This window comes from Brachyistius frenatus, unplaced genomic scaffold (assembly GCF_029030835.1).
Source record: "Brachyistius frenatus isolate BFR_SWC_R1_liver_20210118 unplaced genomic scaffold, ASM2903083v1 Contig_32, whole genome shotgun sequence".
Classification (NCBI taxonomy): domain Eukaryota; kingdom Metazoa; phylum Chordata; class Actinopteri; family Embiotocidae; genus Brachyistius; species Brachyistius frenatus.
The window spans coordinates 413,783-433,912 of NW_027210631.1; the positions used below are offsets into that span (position 1 = coordinate 413,783).

Genomic DNA, 20,130 nt, shown 5'->3' on the forward strand with positions numbered 1-20,130 from the left:
CAACACTCTGTCGACGTCATTTGGATGCGACACAGGACCCATTTTAACTCACGTGTGTGCATGTCCGTGGTGAAGCGTTCTTAAAAAAAAAAAAAAAAAAAAAAAACAGCGCGTAATTGTCCATTAAATTAAGTCTTTGATAAACAAACCACGCGGTCCCTCCAGAATGAGCGCCCAGATCACTTGTGTCGGCTGGGTGAGACGAGGCGTTGCCAAGGGAACCCCTGACAAAGTAAGTTACGTCAACTTTGTTGGGCTAGCTGGCTAAAGTTAGCCGACCGGCGGCTAATCTGTCAACATCTTTTTTGTTTTGAAAAGTTTTTCTTTTTCACGAGACACCCAGACTAAACTTTAACCTCATGGACTAAACTATTCGGTCAAACTCTGTGCTCCGCCTGCAGGTCGAGTTGAGCCAAGAGGAGCTGCAGCGCATCATTACGGAGGCAAAAGAAGAGTTGGGGTAGGAGAGGATTTAAAACAGTCACACACGTGTTTCATTTACGTGTGTGTGTGTGTGTGTATATAAAAAAAGGTTTTATTTATTTTTCTAAATGAACTCAGGGAACTGGCAGCTGAGGAGGAAGAAGAGGATGATGAAGGTTTGCCTCCTGAACAGAATCCTGACAACGTTGCAGCCGATGTTGCTGAAGCTCCAAAGGAGGAAGACGATGAGCTGGCAGAGTACCGCCTGGACAGATATGACGAAGAGGATGCAGGTAAAGGCGGAAGTGTTCATTTGTGTGTATTTTCACTTTGCTGAGGGACGACCCAGAGGTTTCGGCAGCGGGCGCAGACTCTGAACCTCCGGTTGCCTTCGTACAGACCGACGCCGTGTCCTCTTGTTTGTCTGCCTCCAAATTCAGTGACCGCTAACCTCGGTGACAGTCTGGCCGGGCTCACGGTGTTCAGCTGCAATGAAGAGGATCCCTACATCACCCTCAAAGACACGGTGAGTCGCAATGTGGCTCCTTTTCAATCAAATGTGATTCAACTCATTCATTTAACTCAATCTTTACCTTGAAAATGAGCTTATTGTCTTATTTTTCCCTTCCAGGACCACTATGAGCGAGAAGACTTCCAGATCAAACCCACTGACAACCTCATCCTGGCAGGCAAAGCGGAGAAGGACTGCTGCAATTTGGAGATCTTTGGTGAATACTCTCACACATGACATGACAATGACGAGATGACACATAAACACTTCTTGTTTAGACTGCGACTCCCCTTAACTAAGGAAACATTTGACGTGTATTAACTGACTGACTGCTTTCTGTCTTCACAGTTTATAACTCAGAGGAGGACTCTCTGTATGTTCATCATGATATTCTGCTGCCAGCGTACCCGCTGTGTGTGGAGGTGCTGAACTTTGACCCAAACCCTGGAGAAGGATCAGGTGAGACGGCCTCAAGTGCGCTTTCACTCTGATGAACCTCTGAGGCTCCGATAAATGCAGAGTGCTGACCTCATTTTAACGGTCTCACCAGCTCCGTCTGGCAAAAAAAAAAAATGAAATGCATGTCAGTTGATTTTTGTGATTTACTGAAGGTTTAAATAAAGATAATCTTCCGTGTGCGTCCTGTCTGCAGCGAACTACGCCGCTGTGGGCAACATGACTCCTCAGATAGACGTGTGGGATCTGGACGTGGTGGACTGTTTAGAGCCAGTTTTCTCCCTGGGGAGCAAAAAGGCCGCGAAGAAGAAGAAGAAGAAGAGTAAGAAGGTACAAGTGTGATCTGATCAGTGTCTGAGTATGTTACTCAGTAGCCTGTGTGGTGCCTGTGAGGTCTGAAGTTGTGGTGAGACAGTGACTCAGCGATGGATTATTTTTGTATATCATTATTGAGAAAATAAGTTGTTTGGTGACATTTTTGATTGGGAGTCGTTGACATTTTCAGCACCGCATTATTAATAAACTCTGGTCCTGCGCTCCTACGTTATGTCCTGCTGGTAAATGTCGTTAACACGTTGCCGTGTCTGTTTCCACGGCTACCAGGGGGCAGCAGCCGAGCCTGCGGAGGGGCACACGGACGCAGTGCTGGATTTATCCTGGAACAAGCTGGTCAGGTCGGTACTCTGAGGCCTGGCAGGCTTTAGCTTCATTTAGCACAAGAATCAGATCTCAAAATGCACCTAATGTCACTGGAAACCACAAAAACTTTCTCCAGACCATTTGTGTTAATCCTTATTTAATGTGCAGACACTGCGTTGCTCTGCACATGTATGCTCATGCAGCCATGAGTTTTACTGTAAAACAGATACACCTCCTCTTCCTCAGGAATGTGTTGGCCAGTGGATCTGCAGATGAAACCGTTATCTTGTGGGATCTGACTCAAGGCAAACCAGCAACGACTCTGCGCAGACACACTGATAAGGTATTCAGTGAAACAAAACAAATATAAATCTCTGTTTATATTTGGTGTCACATTCCCAGAATTTTACAGGATCCAGCTTCTGTGAAACAAAACGTTTTATCTTTCAGGTCCAGACGTTGATGTTCCACCCGTTTGAGGCTCAGACTTTGCTGTCAGGATCATATGATAAGTATGTATCATCCAGTAGATTTTATTCTATAGGGTTTGCATTCACAGTTGGTTTGAGGCTCATAATCTCTCTCCACAGGACAGCCGTTCTTTACGACTGCCGCAGTCCGGACACCAGCTACCGGACCTGGAGGTTTAGTGGCCAAGTGGAGCGTCTGGTCTGGAACCACTTCTCACCCTGCAACTTCCTGGTAAGTGCTCCAAACTTCTTGCTGGATTTTTAAAGCAGAAGAGCTGCAGGAAATGTTTTTATGTCAGCGATCAGCAGCTGCGATAGAAGATAAGACAAGAATGCAAAAGTCAGTGTTTTTAACTTTTATATTTCTGCGTGAACATTGGAGTGTTTGATAGAGGCTTTCGAATTAAAAACGTATTCATTCATCTTTTATTAATTTGTTGCCTGTGTATCATAAAAAATATCAACTGTATCCCAAATCTGTTTGTTAATACCTCTATAACTGAGCAATATCCTCCTGTCTGTTGTGCCACATCCGTCCACAGCTGTTTGAAACTGATGCCTGTGGCTGACGTTCAGGTCGCTTGAGTTTAGGTTACATTTTTACATTGCATATGAGCATGTGGTTTATTTCATTCAACAAGCGTATTTGTTTGAGAGACACACTGTCTTGGAAAATGTTTCTGATATTTTTCATTAGTTAGAGGACGTTCAAAAGCATCAAAGCTCAACCACACTGAAACGCCTCTTTGTCGCTTACATTCCTCCAAAACTATTGTATGTTTTAATGTTGGTATGAATCCAGCTGGTGTGTGTGTGCACTCATTTTGCAACCGACAGACCACAAGCTCAGTGGTTAACTCGACTGTGTGTGTGTGTGTGTGTGTGTGTGTGTGTGTGTGTGTGTGTGTGTGTGTGTGTGTGTGTGTGTGTGTGTGTGTGTGTGTGTGTGTGTGTGTGTGTGTGTGTGTGTGTTTTTCAGGCCAGCACAGAGGATGGTTTTGTCTACTGTCTGGACGCACGCTCAGATAAGCCCGTGTTCACACTGAGGGCACACGATGAAGAAGTGTCAGGTTGGTAGAACTGTGTGTTTGTTTGTGTATGTATGTGTGTGTGTGTGCGTGTGCGTGTGTGTGGTGGGCGGTGGGCTGTGTTGGTCATGACTCATTTGGGGAGGATGCGTTAACATTATTCATACACACCAGGGAAATGTGGGGAAACTGGTGGCGAGCTTGTTTTTCAGTGAGTGTTTGAAACCATATTCGCTCACGACTTCAGAGTCGAACTTTGACAAAAGCCTCATTAGGCTGCACAGAGCAGATCAGCCGGGCAGGAAGTCAGGGACAACAAAGAGAATTCAGTCACCTTTCAAAATAAAAGACCCTGCGGTAGAAATGTGTTCTCCTCGTGTTAACGAGCTCCTGCTATATGTGAAATACAGATATGAAATAATTATGTTGAATGTATCTTTTACCAAAACCGCGCCAACACTGGATTAACTTTGTCTGTAGGGTACAACACAAAGTAGGAGCTAACAACACCAAATAAAACACTGACCGATCAAATTTAATTCACCAGCGTACTCCGCTTTCTCACACCAGAAGTATATAAATCAGCCAATTCAGCAGATCAACAAAATCAGGCAGAGAAAGTTCAAACTGTCGGGGTATGAACTCGTGCAGAGGACACAGCCAAACCATGTTGCATCTGCTGCATCTTGACATCCAGGTGTTCTGGTTTCCTGTCACAGCGCAAACAAAACGCAGGATGAACAGGATATTTGAATTCTCTTGTGGCTCTTATACGGTTATAACGGGAGTGCTCATCTAGATGTGTTATAACTCTGTGATGGAGGGCTGACCTCTCACAGTCTGCACGCTGGGATGAGATTCTGCATTATTTGACCCCGAACAGAAGAAGCGAATAAAGTAAATGTACACAGAACATGTCGGTGAAACCCTGAATATTCCTGCTCCTGTTAAATGTCTTTCTAAGTCAACTTCATGTGTTTCACGTCTAAACTCCTGCAGGTTTGGACCTCAGCAGCCAGATTAAAGGATGTTTGGTCACCTCATCAGCTGACAAACACGTTAAGATTTGGGACATTTTAGGCAACAAGCCCAACCTGGTGCACTCACGGGACATGAAAATGGTGAGAACCTGTACAGTCTGCTGCAGTTGTGAGGCTTGTGGTGGTTAAAGGTGTTATAATAGCTTCCTGTGGCTCCTGTGAACAGGGCGTGCTGTTCTGTTCCTCATGTTGCCCGGACATGCCCTTCGTCTACGCCTTCGGGGGACAGAAAGAAGGCTTGAGGGTTTGGGATGTGAGCGACGTTGCAGCAGGTACGGTTGATGCTCGCACACTTGTGTTGCTCGGTGGCCAACGTGTGACTTGCTCCGTGATTAGGGAATAAAACACCGTGCCAGAGCTCTTTTTATGAAGTCAGTTGTGAAGTGAATAATGCTCACGTGTTATTGTGACTGTTTACCTTCAGTGGCCCAGGTGTTCGGCAATCGAGAGCGCTTGGTGGCGAATGCGGGATCGCAGGCGTCCAGCGCTGCAGCCGCACCAGACATGGAAGTCTTCTAGTGACGCTCCCGATGCGACAACAGCTGGTAAACGTGAATAAAGTGAGCTGCCGTGGAAACACATCAGGCTGCCCCGCTGGTGCTGCCGCCCCCGCAGTGCAGCGGCTGATTCGGATCGGATAAACCTGCACAGAAAGGCTTGACAACGCGCTCGCAGACCAAAAGAAAAACTTTTCAGCTTTTCTCTCGCCACAAACACCAACACTGACACGAATGAATGAAAATTCAGAGGTGTTTTAAGAAAAGGAGAGCAAAAATGTTTCTTATATTCATATAAGTGAATATATCCTGGATTTTATGAGTTATTGTTTAAATAGTTCATATTGTTCATATTACTTTGGGAGCTGTTCCAGTTTGCCTTTCTCTGTACATTACAAATGTATTAATGCTACAAAGAGTGTTTTCACATGGAGAACATGCAAGAGGCTGATTTACATTGTGATATTACATACCTGGGTCTCCTGGTAATAACTGATGGTGAAATAAAATATTAAAAGAAGACTGTGTTCCAACGTTTTCCCAGTTTAATGAAAAATATGACTCTGTATATTCAATAAAGAAAAGCAGTTTATCAAATTTGTAAATGTTGATTTTTGTGCAATCTGCACTGCGTGCATGCTCCACTTCCCTCAGCTGCACAACATTGTAGTTTTATTTAACGTGGATGAAATGTGATATCAATTGTGTGGAGATGTCTGATGCTGCTGTACATGTGTTTCAATTCATGTCAGGCTCAGAAAGATTCCCGCAATCCAAACAGCTCAACCCTAATCAAACTGGTTTTTTTTTAATCTTAACTATAAAATATGGAATAATTACAGTAGTTATATAATAAGTAATATCTTCACTTTCATCCACTTCAAATTTGAATCTCAGTTGGTGTGTTTTGTATGGAAAAAAAAAAGCCACTTAACAGTGATAAACTAAAGTGAGGAGACTGGCTCTTTAGGTTAGGGTGCTGAAATATGGTGTACTTCAAATGATAAACCTTTTCAGTGAACCAAATACTTAGGATAGAACATCTCGTCATATCGGGTAAGAAATGTCAAAACTCGTATGTTTTTTTACAGAATTTATTTCTAAATATAGACATTTTATCTTACTTTATTTTATTTGGTGGGTGGGAGTGGCAGGAACTTCTGTGTTAAGGTCGAATACGAAGTGGAACTAGTAAAAGTGAGTCGGATCGCCTCGTCGGAACTATTACAGTGACGCACAGTGCAAAAAAAAAAAAAAAACCCACATAAGCATGGCGTCGAGTCATCTGTGCAAGCTTCACAGCTTCTTAACGCGGCTTTCTACCGGCTCGAAGCTGCGATGTGTGCAAAGTAAGTTGCGTGGTTTTATTTATTATTTGCCGGAAGTCACGTCTGTTTGACTGAGTTCAGCGGTTGTGAAGGTTAAAACAGCTGTTGAAGTTAACGGGTTGTTCACCTTGACAGCAGCTTTGTGTTTTCACTCATATTCGCCTCAATATGAACATCTGTATTAACGGTGTGGAAGTTTAGTGAATAACAGTTAAAGTAAAACTGGTCACGTTGAGTTATAATCAGACGCCTGAAATGTGATAATTTGTTTCGTTGTGTAATTTTGATTAATTGGTATCTTTGTTTGGTTTTCTGTTGCAGCTTGTTTGGTTCCGGTTCGACTGAAGTCCAGTGTCGGAGCTCCTTCACTTGATGGCCCGAACTGGTGTGTTCATGAATGATTAATAATAATACATTTTAAAAAAAAATCCACCTTTTTGTATGACCATTTTTGTTATTTAAAAAAATATTTTTTTTTTTTGCAAAATGCAATTTTATTTACCTGCTTTTTTTTTTTCTTTTCTTTTTTTTTATTAATGCATAATATTATTATACTGGATGAAAAATAAACAACAATAATGACAGTAGTTGTAACTCTGAAGCATTTTAAGGTTCCATGTCTCAGGTTGTGCAGAAGGGGCTCAACACGTGGTCACCAATACAGAAGATATAACATAATGATGTTGCTGTATATAAATGGAAATCTGGGGACACACAAAAAAAACAAATCTTATTTTTTGACTTTATTACAGCTTCCTCCCATCACCCGGTCACAACCTTTTAACATTGATGTTTTTAAATGGGGTTGTTTTAAATCTCTACTTTCTATCCAAACACTCCTCAACTACTGATGTGTTTTAGTATTAGTTTTGTTTTACTTTTCACTTTTTGAGCTTAAGGTGTGCGTGAGGACGAGCACTAAATTACCGCAGAGGGAATAAAGAGTTTTTGAGTGTCAATGTGTCGGAAAATGTCTCATGCCTGCAGTTAGATTGCGTTTGTGTGCGTTTTTATTTTTCACTTTGTTACAAGGTGACTGGGACATTAACCTTCTTATCTCTCGGGTTTAGTGGCGTGGACATTGGTGTGACTTCAGACGGTACAACCGTCGTGTGCTACCATCCTACTGTCGACATCCCTTATGAGCTCACGCAGGTAAAAGAGTGCTTTTTACTAGTATCTTAATTATCAGTATGTCTAATTGTCTGATGAGCCTCCATCGAATTGTCTAATTGATGGGCACTTTTTTAAGCAGAGAGAGAGAGGTCGATGCTGGTTATTTACACGATACAGTTTATTTTTAAAGATGTTTGCCCTGTAAACTGTAAGGTATTAAGAAGTGTTACATTTTAAAACTGATCATGTTAATGTAAAGGAACCTGATTTAATAAAGCTTTCACACGGTGATGTCATTGGAGAACATTGTATATTTAAAAAAAAAAAAGATGGGAATGTGTTAAAGACGCCTCATCACGTCTGTAAATGTTTGCAGCCGATAGAACGACCCGACCCGCTGACCAACCGAGCTGACACCCACGATCAGGTCCTAAAAGCCCACCTCAGCAAGGAGGTGCTGAAGGACAAACAGGGACCCACGATAGAGGAGCTGAGCAAGATGTTTTTCACCACGAAGCACCGCTTTTATCCAGTCGGACAGTAAGTACACAAATAGCACTCGTACTGACGAAGGCCTTTGATGCCGCTGTTGGTAGAATCGGTGCCTTTTTACACAAAGTGGTCTCCTGTTACTAATGAATTGCTGCTGTCTAGAGTTGCCTTTTGGCCGAGTGCCCACTGGGTTCGATATCACTGCCGCAGGAGATGAGCTGTAGACTAACTGCCAAAACTGCTGACAAACCACTGAAGCCTCCTTGGCTGTATCACTGTTATTGATCACACTCGATCTGGTATCTGCTGTGCTGGACGTCAGGCATGAGAAATGTGAAAGAATTTTTTTCCTCATTACATTTTAGCAAGGAAGGTTTTACTTGCTTCAAAGCATTGATTTATCTTGCTTGGTAAGCAGCTTGATGATTTTTGGCCTATTAGGCTGAGATCATCGTAATTGTGAATCGATGTACGAGAGCTGAAAGAAAATACGTTTGCTCGTCACAGGTCTGTCTGTAGATACTGATCGATATTCTTCCTCCTCTGTTTCACTGCAGGTATCGCATGAGACGCGTGAAAAAGAACCCCCCAAAGGACAGATAGCTGAAGACCAAAGTTACCAATCTGCTAATGATACTTGTCTTGTTGTCATAATGTATAATAAACTCGAATATGAACCTGTCTGTCGCTGGTTTTTGCTGCTACAGCGGAGTCATTACTTGGCTTTAAAATATGCACTATCTTTTTCTTTAAACACTTCATGGATTTGCTGCGCTTCATTTTACAGCCTGCAAAAAAAAAAAAAAAAAGTATTCAATAAATATCCTATAACAGATGGACATCATTGCACTGTATTTGGTGCTTCATGGTTTTTTTTATGCATGAATCTGCCATAAAACAATGCTTCCAGGAGAGTGAGTAAGAGCTGGTGGCTGTCAGTGCTCGTTAAAAGCAGTATGAAGAAGTGATTATGCAGCTAAATGTAAAAACATCTTGTGCTTGGAACTAGAGTGATAAAAAAACAAAACGGGCATATTAGATTTGAACAAACCACAAGACATGAATGAAAGCGAAGACGTTTAACTGAACCTGCCGGAAAGAAACTTTCAAGCTGTTTGTCCTTGTCGAGATCGGTGAAGGTCCTCCACATCACAACAGGTTTAATCCTGTGCAGCTGCGATGTAATTCAAAACTGTTGCTTGTGATTGGCTCACCATATTGGATCTCCTAGCCTGTGAGCAGGATGCTCCTTTTTGTGCATTTGTGAGACATTCACTGTCAGGCTAGTAGGTCCTCTAAAAAGGATATAGACACAACTCGGCTTGTATCAAAGTCAAGTCTTCCAATGTAAGTAAATCGGCCCGCCACCAGAAAAATACACCAACCTGACTGACAGCTCCATAAAATTCTATTTCAAAGTGATTTCTTCTTTGTATGCAGCTCAAACACATTGTATTCTCCCCATGCAGATTGTTTTGTCTATCCAAAGAAATCACGTATCCAGGAGTGACTTTAGATATTTAGATTCTTTATCCTTTGTCCAATACACATGAAAGCCCTCGTCTCATCATCATGGAGTCAGTCAGGCATTAGTTGAGGAGACAGAAGACTCTGGGATCCTCAGAAGAAATGTGGAAAGTTCTCCAGGATGTTGGGAATTATCAACTTTACAAGTACCTTTAAAACAGGTCAAGAAATGGCGCTCTTGCAGGTAAAGGGCGATCATGACAAATATTGATATAAGTTTTTCTCTTGTTTAAATGGAATGAATAAAATTATAGAAATATGAATTATGTTATTCATGAATTTACTTTTGCCCCGTACTGCTGCTCTTCATGCCACATTTTTATGTATCATGAAAAAGAGCTCAATGTTTGACAATAATTAAAACATCTACCACAGAGACAAAAAACAGAAAGCAAGACTTTTAATTCTTAGTTCATCTGACATTTCATTTTATTTATAAGAATACATTTTTACTATCTGTTTATGTACTACATCAGTATAAATGGATGACAGGGTTAAATATTAAAAAGGGTAACATATTAAACATAACCTTATGAATTTTAAGGTCAAATATAAAGTTTAGTTGTGTATACCTTTGACTGTTGTGTCATCCCAGAACTTGCCAAAATCATTACAACATAAAAAAAATAAAATATAAAAAAAAAAGGCAATAAACGTTTTCCATTAAAATCGCAACATCTAAATAAATAAAATGTATTTGAAAACATTTTTTGATGCTTTGACATTGACAAAATATCTGAAATCTGCCCAAAATGTCGTATTTATATTTCTACTTTTTTTTTTTTTTTTTTTTTACACTTTACTCCTATGTAAATATAAAATGTATTTATTATCTCCTGACGTCATCCGAAGCCACCGGAAGAGAGTTATCTGTCCCCGCCCCGGCAGCTCAGTCAGTCCGACCTGAAGAGAAGGCGAGTCCACGGCTAAAAATATAATAGCTAACACAAGATGGCCGGTTTGCCTCGTAGGATTATAAAGGTACACCTGACACCGCACCGTGTGTATATATCTGACGAGGCTGTGTGTCGGTATCGTGGAGGTTGTTTTTTTTTAGCGGTTTGACACTTTACGACCATTTCTCGCGTGGGGCTTTGACGTTAGCGCAGCTCGCGCTGTTAGCTCTCGTTAGCTCGCCGATCCGAGTCAAAGTGTTTTGTTTGCCGCTTCCGTTCACTCCCTTCTCCTCTCGGCTCCGGGCTCTCTTGTCGTTACGAGCCCATTTGCCCTCGCCTCGCTTTTTATTTGTAGTTTTCGCTTCGTCGTTTTTTTTTTTTTTTTTTTTTTTTTTTCAAGCACGAATGAATAAATGGGAGACGGAAGTTTTTGTCGTCATATGAATGGATTCGGGTTTTTTTTTCGTGAGGAGGAGGAGGAGGAGGAGGAGGAGGGGGGAGCTAAAGGCTAACGAGCTGGTTAGCTCCGCTGGTTCGTAACACATGTCGGTCGCTGGTATGAAACGTTTCTCTTTGTGGTCCGGGATCGTGTAGACGGACCCAAACGGAGCGAAGCTATTAGTGTGGATGTATATTTGTTTTGGGGGGGTGGAGGAGGAGGGGGGGGACGTAAGGCCTGTTGCGCTGCGGTCCTCCTTCCCCCTGAACCGGCCAGGCCCGGACGGACCGACGGACGGACGGCAGTGGGCGCGATCAGCTCTTTTTTTTTTTTTTTTTTTTTTTTTTCCGCCACATCTCGCAGCTATTTCTCAGGTTTGACAGGTTTTGACACCCAGTGACTAAAAAAAAAAAAAAAAAAAAAAAACACGAGCCAGCTTCTCCCAAAACAACCTTTTATCTTGTTTTACACTCACATCGGGGAGGTAGTTGTATTAAATTCAGGAGTTTTCCTTCCTGTTGATTGCAAATGTTGTTGCTGCACCTGCTTGAGCAAATGAAATAAGAACAAAAAAAATATTCCACTTCCTTATTTTTGTTTTTTTGTCTTCTGGTTTCGGTTATCCCGTGGTGTCGCACTATGCTGGTGGTGGACGGTAAAGCTGAGAAGATGGCACGTCTTTTTTTTTAATTGTTAATACAATTTATGCACACCAAATAAACTGGAACAATTAGTTAACTGGTAATAAAATATAAAAAAAAAGGTTATAACAGTCAATTTAAGGTATTATCAGATTGACCAGGGCTCAGCGATGTGGACAGAAAGACAATATCTTTGATATTCATATTGTAGTGATGACTAGAAGTGCTTTCGCAAAATATTTACGCCGGGTTTTTGTTAAATAATCATCAGTAATGTGGATATAATGAGTAAGTTGATTTAGGCAAATAATAGCACCGCTAGAAAAGTATGCAGTTTATAAAATGACATCACTTCAAAGAGACCATATGACAATATCGAAGATCCAAGATGACATTTTATTTCATACCATAATACTAATAATAGACTCGTAATTTGGATAGCTCCATTCATTTCTTTAAGTGAGATTATTTCCTGGTTTATTTACTTGTTTGTTGCTGTAACTTTGTTTTTTTGTACATTATGTCAGACACAGTAAGCTATTTGAAGACTTTTCTTCTTTTTTTTTAGCTCAGAAATCATGAGCGAACTTTTGACAGATTTTAGACCAATCAGTGAGGAGAGTAATTGAGAAAGGAATTGGCAGATAATTTGACGAAGCCCTGAAGTGATTGATATCTGTGAAGATTCTTCTTTTTTTTTTTTTACCAGGTCTCGGTCGGTCTAAATGTTATTTAAAAGCTGAATTGATTGTTTTCCACAAATTAGCAGTTTGGTTCAGTGGGAATTCCTTTGCACACTTGTAGTGATCCGTCCTCCGGCTACCTTTTTTGATTTTTTTTAAAACTTTTTTTTGTGTTCGACAACAGCTTGTGGATTGTTTCCATGTTGGTATGTGGGTGAGGTTGAAAGTGTGCGTGACTAACCAGGGTGAAGTTGTATGTGCTCATCTGAAAGTCTGTTGTCTGCTGACTCGCCCACAGTTCGTCCTACAGCGCTGTTGTGTTTTCGTATTATTCATAAATGTCAACAGCACTGTTGTGTGTTTCTCATTGTGACCACACTCAGGAGACACAGCGGTTGATGGCAGAGCCCGTCCCAGGGATCACGGCTACGCCCGACGAAGGGAACGCGCGCTACTTCCACGTGGTCATCGCGGGGCCTCAAGACTCTCCTTTTGAAGGAGGCACATTTAAACTTGAACTATTTCTTCCAGAAGAGTATCCCATGGCAGCTCCCAAAGTGCGATTCATGACCAAAATCTATCACCCCAATGTCGACAAACTGGGAAGAATATGTTTAGACATTTTGAAAGGTGAGAAAACGCATCAAACACATTCAGTTTGAAGAATTGTGAATCTGTGCACGTCATTTGTTCCCGGTTGACATTGTAGTCGAATCACACTGACAGAACCCTGCAGGCCTGTAAACCAGCATTTCTTTTGCTTGGTTTGTAAAACTAAAAAGCGTCATAAACAGACGAAGCTGCAGTAAACAACTAAAACTCGCATTACTGGCTTTTATATCTTTATGACAGTCACAGCCTGTCAATTTGTTCACTAGCAACTCCCTAATAAAACTGTATTTTACATGTTCTTGCTTCACCAAACACTCCTTTACATTGGCCTTCTGGTGTTTTATACGCTTGAGTAGCGCAATATTATTTTTATCACGCTGTTTTGATTCTCAAAAGCACTGTGTCAATGTTTAATTGCAGAGATTTGTTGCAGACCCTGGTTGATTTTGTGTTGTGTTTTAACCCCCAACCATTAAATAGGAACAACGTAAACGGAGACAAGAAGTAGAAAACTACGACAGTCTCCCTAAAGTTAGGTTTGAATAAAAATACAATATAACACCTTGCCGGACCGTTCGATTTAATGTTGATGTTGAAAATATTTCTTCTTCGCATCTTAGGTGGTGCAGTTTTGTAGGAATATGACATTTTTATATTGTGGATGTAATCAACATCCAGATAGGGAAATTAGAGATTCAAACGTTATTGCTAATTACTCGCATTACACCGGCAAGATATAATATGGATAATACATGGATTACACCTTTTCTTCGCCACGTGTAGATGTACCTTCTCAGCCACTTATACACTCAACGGTTGGCTCACATTTGACTTGACGGGTCGACACAAGTCGGAGACTTTCACACGCAAACGTGCACACCAGCATTGTGAGGCACCGAGTCACAGATGGAGTTTTATTGTCACAGCCGGAGAAGAAATTAGAAATGGCTGAAAAGCAGCCGCTTCTATTTGCACAAAGCCTCTGTAAGCACGTAATAACAGCCATTAAATCAAGTTTTGAGGTAAACAAACTCAAGTCAATGTTTGTTTGGAGAGTGCGGCTCAGAGTTTGCCAAACATTGAGTTGAAGTCTGGAAAAAGGATTTCACAGCCGTTTCTGATCAGTTTTAGTTCTCATCTGATGTTTCCCCCGTTTTCCATGACTAACTTTTTGTTTATTTCTCTCTCTCTCTCTCTCTCTCTCTGCATCTCTTTCTGAACTTCTCGCAGACAAGTGGTCTCCAGCCCTGCAGATCCGTACAGTGTTGCTATCTATCCAGGCGTTATTAAGTGCTCCCAATCCAGATGATCCCCTGGCAAATGACGTCGCAGAGCAGTGGAAGAAAAACGAAAGCCATGCCATTGAGACAGGTGAGGAGTCGACTGATGTTTTTCCTTTAAGCCTTTCAGGACCAGCTGCACTAATCTTGCCACAGGTGGTCACAGATGGCAGCAAACGTCGGCCGAGTTCAGACCTCCCGACTCGCCTCCCGGAGGCGTTACAAATTACACCGAATGATTCAAAGACCTGGTGTCACTTTGTCAGCGGCGGTTTTCCCGGGTGGAGAAGAATAACAACTGCAAAACAACCCGGCCAGCAACTTTGTGGGGTGGACCAAGCTGGGAACATAATCTGGCTGTAGATGCAGACAAATAATGTAATTCTCAAGGTTGTTGATCATCAGACACAACAGCTGACTGAAGACTTTTCTTCAGCTAGATTTCCGATCCTTCCACCATTTTGGGAAAATCATAGTGTGTCTGTTCGAGTAAAGAAAAGGCTCAAGTGATCATAAAGTTTTGTTTCCCGACTCAGAGGAAATGAAATTCAGAGGCCACTTTGACGGCATAAATACAAGGAGATATTTATAACTGTCATATTTACTTTGACAGCAGATTTTTTTTTTTTTTTTTTTTTTGGTACCGATTCAAAACTAACTGAATAATGGAGTTTCACTCTAAAAAATCAGGCTCAGAATCAATATCTATGTCTGGTAATCCATCATAACATAGTTTTTTTTTGTTTTTTTTCATAGTTTCTCTTTTAGTTTCCTAGAAATGCTTTTGACTCAAACTAGAATTACTGAACGAAAACATCATTTAAATATTGTCTCTTTCACACTTGAATGTTCAAAGAAGCTAAAATTAGTCTGCAGGCTTGTGGTGCGTTCAGGTTTAGTCTTGTTTTAGGACGGTTATCAGTGGTCCACCCCCCCCCCCCCCAAACGTGTTAAATAGTTTTTTTTTATGACTATGTTTGTCCATCACAGTTTCTGCGGGTTCAACTTGATGTTTCTAGATTGCTTGTTTTGTTCCAACAAAGAGTCCAGACTAAACCGGAAAGAAACGACGCATCGAATTTACATAACTTATCGAATTTACGTGCACCAGTTTCATCTAAGATTAGTGGGAGCGATTTGTTGTCAATGATGGTCGAACTAGTTTCTCTCCTCTGCTCTTGGCGAGTTTGATGAAGGGCGATGTCGCGCGCACACGCACGCACACACACACACACACACACACACACACACACACACACACACACACACACACACACACACACACACACACGGACGGAGCAGAGCAGAGAGAGACAGGTGAAGTGAAGATAGCGGTAGTCGAATTAACGACGACTACCTGCATGATGTTCCTTTTTAGTGCAACAGAAGTGCGATAAAACCCATCAAGGTGAATTTATCAGTGGACAGACGTCGACCCAAACGCCTGAAACTCGGGACTCCCCGCCCTGACAATGGCGAGAGGATGCAGACGTCAGAAGCTCTTGCGCTGATCGTGCCGGTAGTCCCGACTCGGAGCGCCAGCAGCTCTCCCGGCTGATACAGCTTGCAGCCACGACGAGAGCAGGAAGCCGGCTTTGATTCATCTCCGCTGTCAGAGAGGGGGGGGGGGAAACAAAAACTCCTGCGTCCACGAGACCCATGTTGGTGAGGTTAGGGTGCAAGGGTAAATAACATGTTTGTTTGTACACGTCTAGCAACCCGCGGCAAAGTGGGGTTAGAAAGCTAGAATGCGCATTTTCAGCAATTTTACAGTGAAAGCCAACAAACGTCCTTGTTCGAGCTTCCTGGAAATTTACCTTTGTGAAAAAGTGAATATTTTTTTGGAACAAAACAAGCAGTTTGGAAAATGTCAGCTCGGCCCTGGGAAAACGGTTTTATTTAAAATCCTATTAATTAGTTGATAAATAACATAAATAATACTAGGAGGTTGGACATTTTTTCCTTGATAAGCTAATAATAATAATAATAATCCATCGTCAAATTTATGCTCTCAATTCATTATTTTGAGTCAGTATTTGAAATCCTGGCACACGTCAGTTCCTGTCGGCTGCCTCTCGATGCGAGACTTTGTTGCTTCCTGTTTTCCTTTTGTGCGAATTTGATTTCCTTCCTGTCCCTCCACTCGGCCCGTCACTCCCAACGCAAACCGTGTCGTGTTTGTCTCCTCCGCAGCCCGAACATGGACCAGGCTCTACGCGGGCAACTCTGAAGTATAGAAGAAGAGAGACGAGGCGTCTGAATGTGATCCACAAAATGTACTCCTATTCTGTCAACATTTGAATTTAACGGACACAAAAAAAAAAACACAAAAAAAAAAAAAGAAGAAAAAGAGAGAGAAAAAAAAAAGATTATAAGTCCAAATCTATTTGAAAGAAATGACAAGATTTACTGCTGCAGACCTCTGGGTGACTTATTTTCCTCTCTTAAGACGCGTTAAATGTGTTAGCCTTTTTTTTTTTTTTTTTTCTCTCCCCCCCCGTGTTGCTATTTAAATGCATGGACAGAGAATGACACCCTCCCCACTACAGTCTTAAATATCACATGCAATACGTTGTCCTGAACTAGGCACATGCTGGTACGTCTGCAAAAGTATACATGCATTAAAGCTGTCCTTCTTTTAACACGCATTATTTGTCAACACATCTGTATGTCATTTTTATTTTTGAGAGACACGTTCTGTTATCTCAGCACGTGGAGTCGGGCCGTCGGCTTCCCCACTAAACAGACCAAAAAAATATGACTGATGAGGTTTCCCTTTGCTGATTTTTTTTTCTTTTTCGGGTGGGGAGGGGAGTCAAATTAGATCACATTTAAAGGTGATCTTATCTGTAAAGCTTGACATGAAAACAAGTAGGGGGAAAAAAACATCCTCAAAGTCTTCATCAGTCCCACATAAACTTTAACTTCACGAACATGACGATCTGAATAAAAACCAGCTGTCTGAATGAGGGACGTTAAAGCCAGCAATTTTTTTTTTTTTTTTTACTGTAAAAAGAATTTGACAACACCCAGAAAAGCACCTGACAAATTTGCCATCTAAAAGCATATAGATGATGGTTAGTGTTAATTTGTGGCCCCTGCAGATGTAGTTTTTTTTTTTTTTTTTTTTTTAATCTCTATTTAATATTTACATCTTAACATTGGTCTTAGGTTGATAGAGAAGACAGATTACTGTGTGACGCCATCTAGGTGAGGAATGTGCTTCTATTATGTTGCAAATGTGTTCAGTAGTGATGTGAAATGTTGCTGTAGTTACTTATATTTCAACATTTTCAGTCTTGAGAAACTGGATGTTTGTTTCATACACTTATTATTATTTTTTATTTTTTTCTCAGTGACCAGTGGGACAGTTTGGGGAGGGTGAGAAGAGTACTTCCACATGCTTAAAAAAAAAAAAAAAAAAAAAGTAATTCCCAACACATTCAGATGGGCAGAAATGACAAACACTCATTGTGTGGAAAAGGAAGTGTGTTGAAAATGACTTTTATTTTTTTTTTTTTTTTTAAGAGTGTAGAAAGTTATCTTTTATTTTTTTTCTTTATTTTATTTTTTTGTAAACTGTCTGTCCATGCTATCTATGTTTCTCTTATTTTATTTTCAGTGTTGCTCCATTAAAGAAGAAGAAGAGAAAAAAAAAAGGCATGTACCACAACCAAACTGATGTGAGGACAGTTCAGACTAGTCATCATCGTCTTGGGTGTTTTGTCGGAGGGTTTTTCTTGAAAGGGAAAGTTGTGAGGAGGTTTTTTTTTTTTTTTGTCGTCGGTAACAAAAGTTGTTCCGCCTCGGTTAATCTTTCTGTCATCTGTGATAATTATACAAAGTGCATTTAATCGATTCCTGAGGGGAAATTGGGTCATTGTGGTAGCAGGAAAAATGAGAAATAAAAAACATATTCAACATTAAAGGTGTTATCACGCCGCTATGGATTTTGTATTAACCGATTAGAAAAAAAAAAAAATCTAAATCAAACACGTGAAACCTCGTGTCAAACTTTTTTTTAATCGGACTTCTAAAAATCCTTAAACTTTCCTTTTTTTTAATAGATGCTGTATCGCCGGGTTCAGATCAGGACTTTAAAGGCTTGCTGCCGCATACTTAGACTCTACCACCATATAGCTTCAGTCTGGCTCATCCGAGAGAGGGCTGATGTTCTCGTAAAGCTATTTCTCGTCTTTTCTTTCTTTGGTGCTTCTCTTTTCTCGCTCTTCACCGGATTATCGCAGGCTCGGTGTTGCTTAGATTCGTTTGTGTCCCGTCGTCGCCCAGAAATATTAACTGTTTCTAACTTGCTGTATTTAGTCTGGAAGATGGAGCACGGCTTAAAACACGGTTAATTTATTGTCCCCCCCTTCCCCCCATCTCCCCCTGAGGGACTTTGACAGTTAACCTAAACCCAGAAAAAGTCACTCACTGGATTTTTGAAGCATATAGATCAAACGATACTGAGAGATCAAACTCTTAATTAATCAGCTCCCCGTGTGTAAAGAATAAAACAAGAGTTCTGTCGGTAATTTCAGCACATTTGCATACGTGGCTCTTCAAACACTCTGTAAATAAACTGAGTTGAGTAAGTAAGAGGAGTCTCCTCTGTTTTATGATGTTGTGGATGTGTGAAAGGTGAAACGTTTATCGTAGTGGTAGTGTCATCAGTTTCACCCTTTACGTGCCCCTTAATGAATTCGCACTGAGAAAGCATCTTCATTTTCGGTCCGTACGCCGCGACAGCTTCCTCTCTTGCAGTCTGCTGGCCCATTTTAAATTTCAGACTCGACGACTCGGGCCTCCGGAGTGTCGGTCAGGAAATTCTCAAATCAAAAGCCGGCACACAAACACGGAGCACGCGTGGTATGAAGTGAGAAACGGTTCATCTGGTTTTGCAGGAAGTAGGACCGTCGGCGTCGGTATTTCAACAGTTAAGTTCAACGATTCGATGTTCAACAAGTTCCAATAGCAGGAAGGTCCCGATGAGTCAACGGAGCTTGTGACAACCCAATATCGCAAAGTGGCCTTTAAAAGGGGCCTGAACATCGAGAGGGAACGACACCGAGCAACATCAGCAAAACACACACACAAAAAAAACATCTTTAAAGTGGGCAAAACCGGCACACAAAGCATCACGAACCGTGATTACCTGCAACGGTGCAACAAAAATACCCGCAATAAAACAGGCAGCAAAATAAACCAGAGTACACAATAGCAGGGCCCTTTAATGCAGCTCTTGGTGATGAGCAGTATTCATGGTATCGGTTAGTCCTGTGTTTGGCACGTCAACAGGCACCGTGAAGAAAACCTGCCTTGTTTCACAAGATGGCGCTGCAGTGACGGTCGCCTCATAAAACTCCTCTCCACAGCTTCGCAGACGAGAGAGCTTCCCCGAGGTTGACGTCCGTTTCTGTTTGGTTCCATCTTCTCAGCTGTTTTACCGTAAAGTCGCCGGTTATTTTTCCACCGGAGACATTTTACCGAGCAGATACTCTTTGTTTTCTCTAACTGCAGCGTCTGCACCTGTTTTCCTCAGCACTAAAAAAAAAAAAAAAAAAAAAAAAAAAAAAAGTGTTTCACAATGTTTTATGATCACGGCCTGTTTTATGTGGCAACAGTGAGTCATTCAGGCTGGTTGGTATGCAGGCATTATTTGAGTGGAAGTGCAGGAAACAATTTCCGTCACTATCTGCAATATCTGACAAAACATGAACCTCTCTGGGAGGCTGCTGTCTCTGGACAGCATTTGTTGTCATCTCTGGTCACCGTGATCTATTTAACTATTAGTCACAATAACGTGACACGTCTTATTTATAAATATGAAAACACGAGGGCCACCGCAGGTAGAAAAACACGACGTGTTCATATTGTTTGATTATGATCCTGTTAAACAACTATTATTTCCAAAACATAGTTAATCAACGCATCTTTTTTTTTTTTTTTTTTTTTTTAAGATACTATAGTGTCTTGTACGTTTATCCAGAGCTGATATTATTTAGTTCACGTTTGGCGGTTTGTTTCAGCCAACTTCTGAGGACAGATCAAC

The 20,130-nt window shown here is 41.3% G+C and overlaps 3 protein-coding genes across 4 annotated transcripts; all 3 read left to right on the forward strand.

Moving 5' to 3' along the window:
- The first annotated feature begins 17 nt into the window (after nucleotides 1–17).
- pwp1 (PWP1 homolog, endonuclein) lies at nucleotides 18–5,661 on the forward strand. The gene is made up of 15 exons (XM_069699960.1): nucleotides 18–232; nucleotides 402–460; nucleotides 562–716; nucleotides 864–949; nucleotides 1,055–1,151; nucleotides 1,283–1,393; nucleotides 1,587–1,720; nucleotides 1,994–2,064; nucleotides 2,276–2,372; nucleotides 2,480–2,541; nucleotides 2,620–2,731; nucleotides 3,479–3,569; nucleotides 4,527–4,648; nucleotides 4,734–4,839; nucleotides 4,992–5,661. Exons 1-15 carry the CDS (start codon nucleotides 167–169, stop codon nucleotides 5,084–5,086), a joined length of 1,464 nt encoding a protein of 487 aa, XP_069556061.1. The 5' UTR covers nucleotides 18–166; the 3' UTR covers nucleotides 5,087–5,661.
- Nucleotides 5,662–6,324: 663 nt separating this feature from the next.
- On the forward strand, nucleotides 6,325–8,700 carry mrpl42 (mitochondrial ribosomal protein L42). Its single transcript, XM_069699939.1, has 5 exons — nucleotides 6,325–6,413; nucleotides 6,714–6,777; nucleotides 7,463–7,547; nucleotides 7,885–8,048; nucleotides 8,558–8,700. The coding sequence occupies exons 1-5, from the start codon at nucleotides 6,335–6,337 to the stop codon at nucleotides 8,601–8,603; spliced, it is 438 nt and encodes a 145-aa protein (XP_069556040.1). The 5' UTR covers nucleotides 6,325–6,334; the 3' UTR covers nucleotides 8,604–8,700.
- A 1,698-nt stretch (nucleotides 8,701–10,398) lies between these two features.
- On the forward strand, nucleotides 10,399–18,677 carry ube2nb (ubiquitin-conjugating enzyme E2Nb). Of its 2 annotated transcripts, none has more exons than XM_069699963.1 (4): nucleotides 10,399–10,508; nucleotides 12,570–12,816; nucleotides 14,029–14,169; nucleotides 16,272–18,677. In XM_069699963.1, exons 1-4 carry the CDS (start codon nucleotides 10,479–10,481, stop codon nucleotides 16,313–16,315), a joined length of 462 nt encoding a protein of 153 aa, XP_069556064.1. In that variant the 5' UTR covers nucleotides 10,399–10,478; the 3' UTR covers nucleotides 16,316–18,677. The 2 variants fall into 2 exon arrangements, with proteins under 2 accessions (XP_069556064.1, XP_069556063.1); XM_069699962.1 differs by lacking the exon at nucleotides 10,399–10,508 and adding an exon at nucleotides 11,361–11,534.
- The last annotated feature ends 1,453 nt before the right edge of the window (nucleotides 18,678–20,130 follow it).

Bases quoted from the DNA above. Each gene is read 5' to 3' on its own strand.
- pwp1 (XM_069699960.1), top strand. From the start codon at position 167: ATGAGCGCCCAGATCACTTGTGTCGGCTGGGTGAGACGAGGCGTTGCC. The intron at 461-561 runs GTAGGAGAGGAT...AAATGAACTCAG, and splicing joins GAGGCAAAAGAAGAGTTGGG to GGAACTGGCAGCTGAGGAGG. The intron at 4,649-4,733 runs GTGAGAACCTGT...TCCTGTGAACAG, and splicing joins ACTCACGGGACATGAAAATG to GGCGTGCTGTTCTGTTCCTC.
- mrpl42 (XM_069699939.1), top strand. From the start codon at position 6,335: ATGGCGTCGAGTCATCTGTGCAAGCTTCACAGCTTCTTAACGCGGCTT. The intron at 6,414-6,713 runs GTAAGTTGCGTG...TTTCTGTTGCAG, and splicing joins GAAGCTGCGATGTGTGCAAA to CTTGTTTGGTTCCGGTTCGA. The intron at 8,049-8,557 runs GTAAGTACACAA...GTTTCACTGCAG, and splicing joins CGCTTTTATCCAGTCGGACA to GTATCGCATGAGACGCGTGA.
- ube2nb (XM_069699962.1), top strand. From the start codon at position 11,502: ATGCTGGTGGTGGACGGTAAAGCTGAGAAGATG. The intron at 12,817-14,028 runs GTGAGAAAACGC...AACTTCTCGCAG, and splicing joins ATGTTTAGACATTTTGAAAG to ACAAGTGGTCTCCAGCCCTG. The intron at 14,170-16,271 runs GTGAGGAGTCGA...TCTCCTCCGCAG, and splicing joins AAGCCATGCCATTGAGACAG to CCCGAACATGGACCAGGCTC.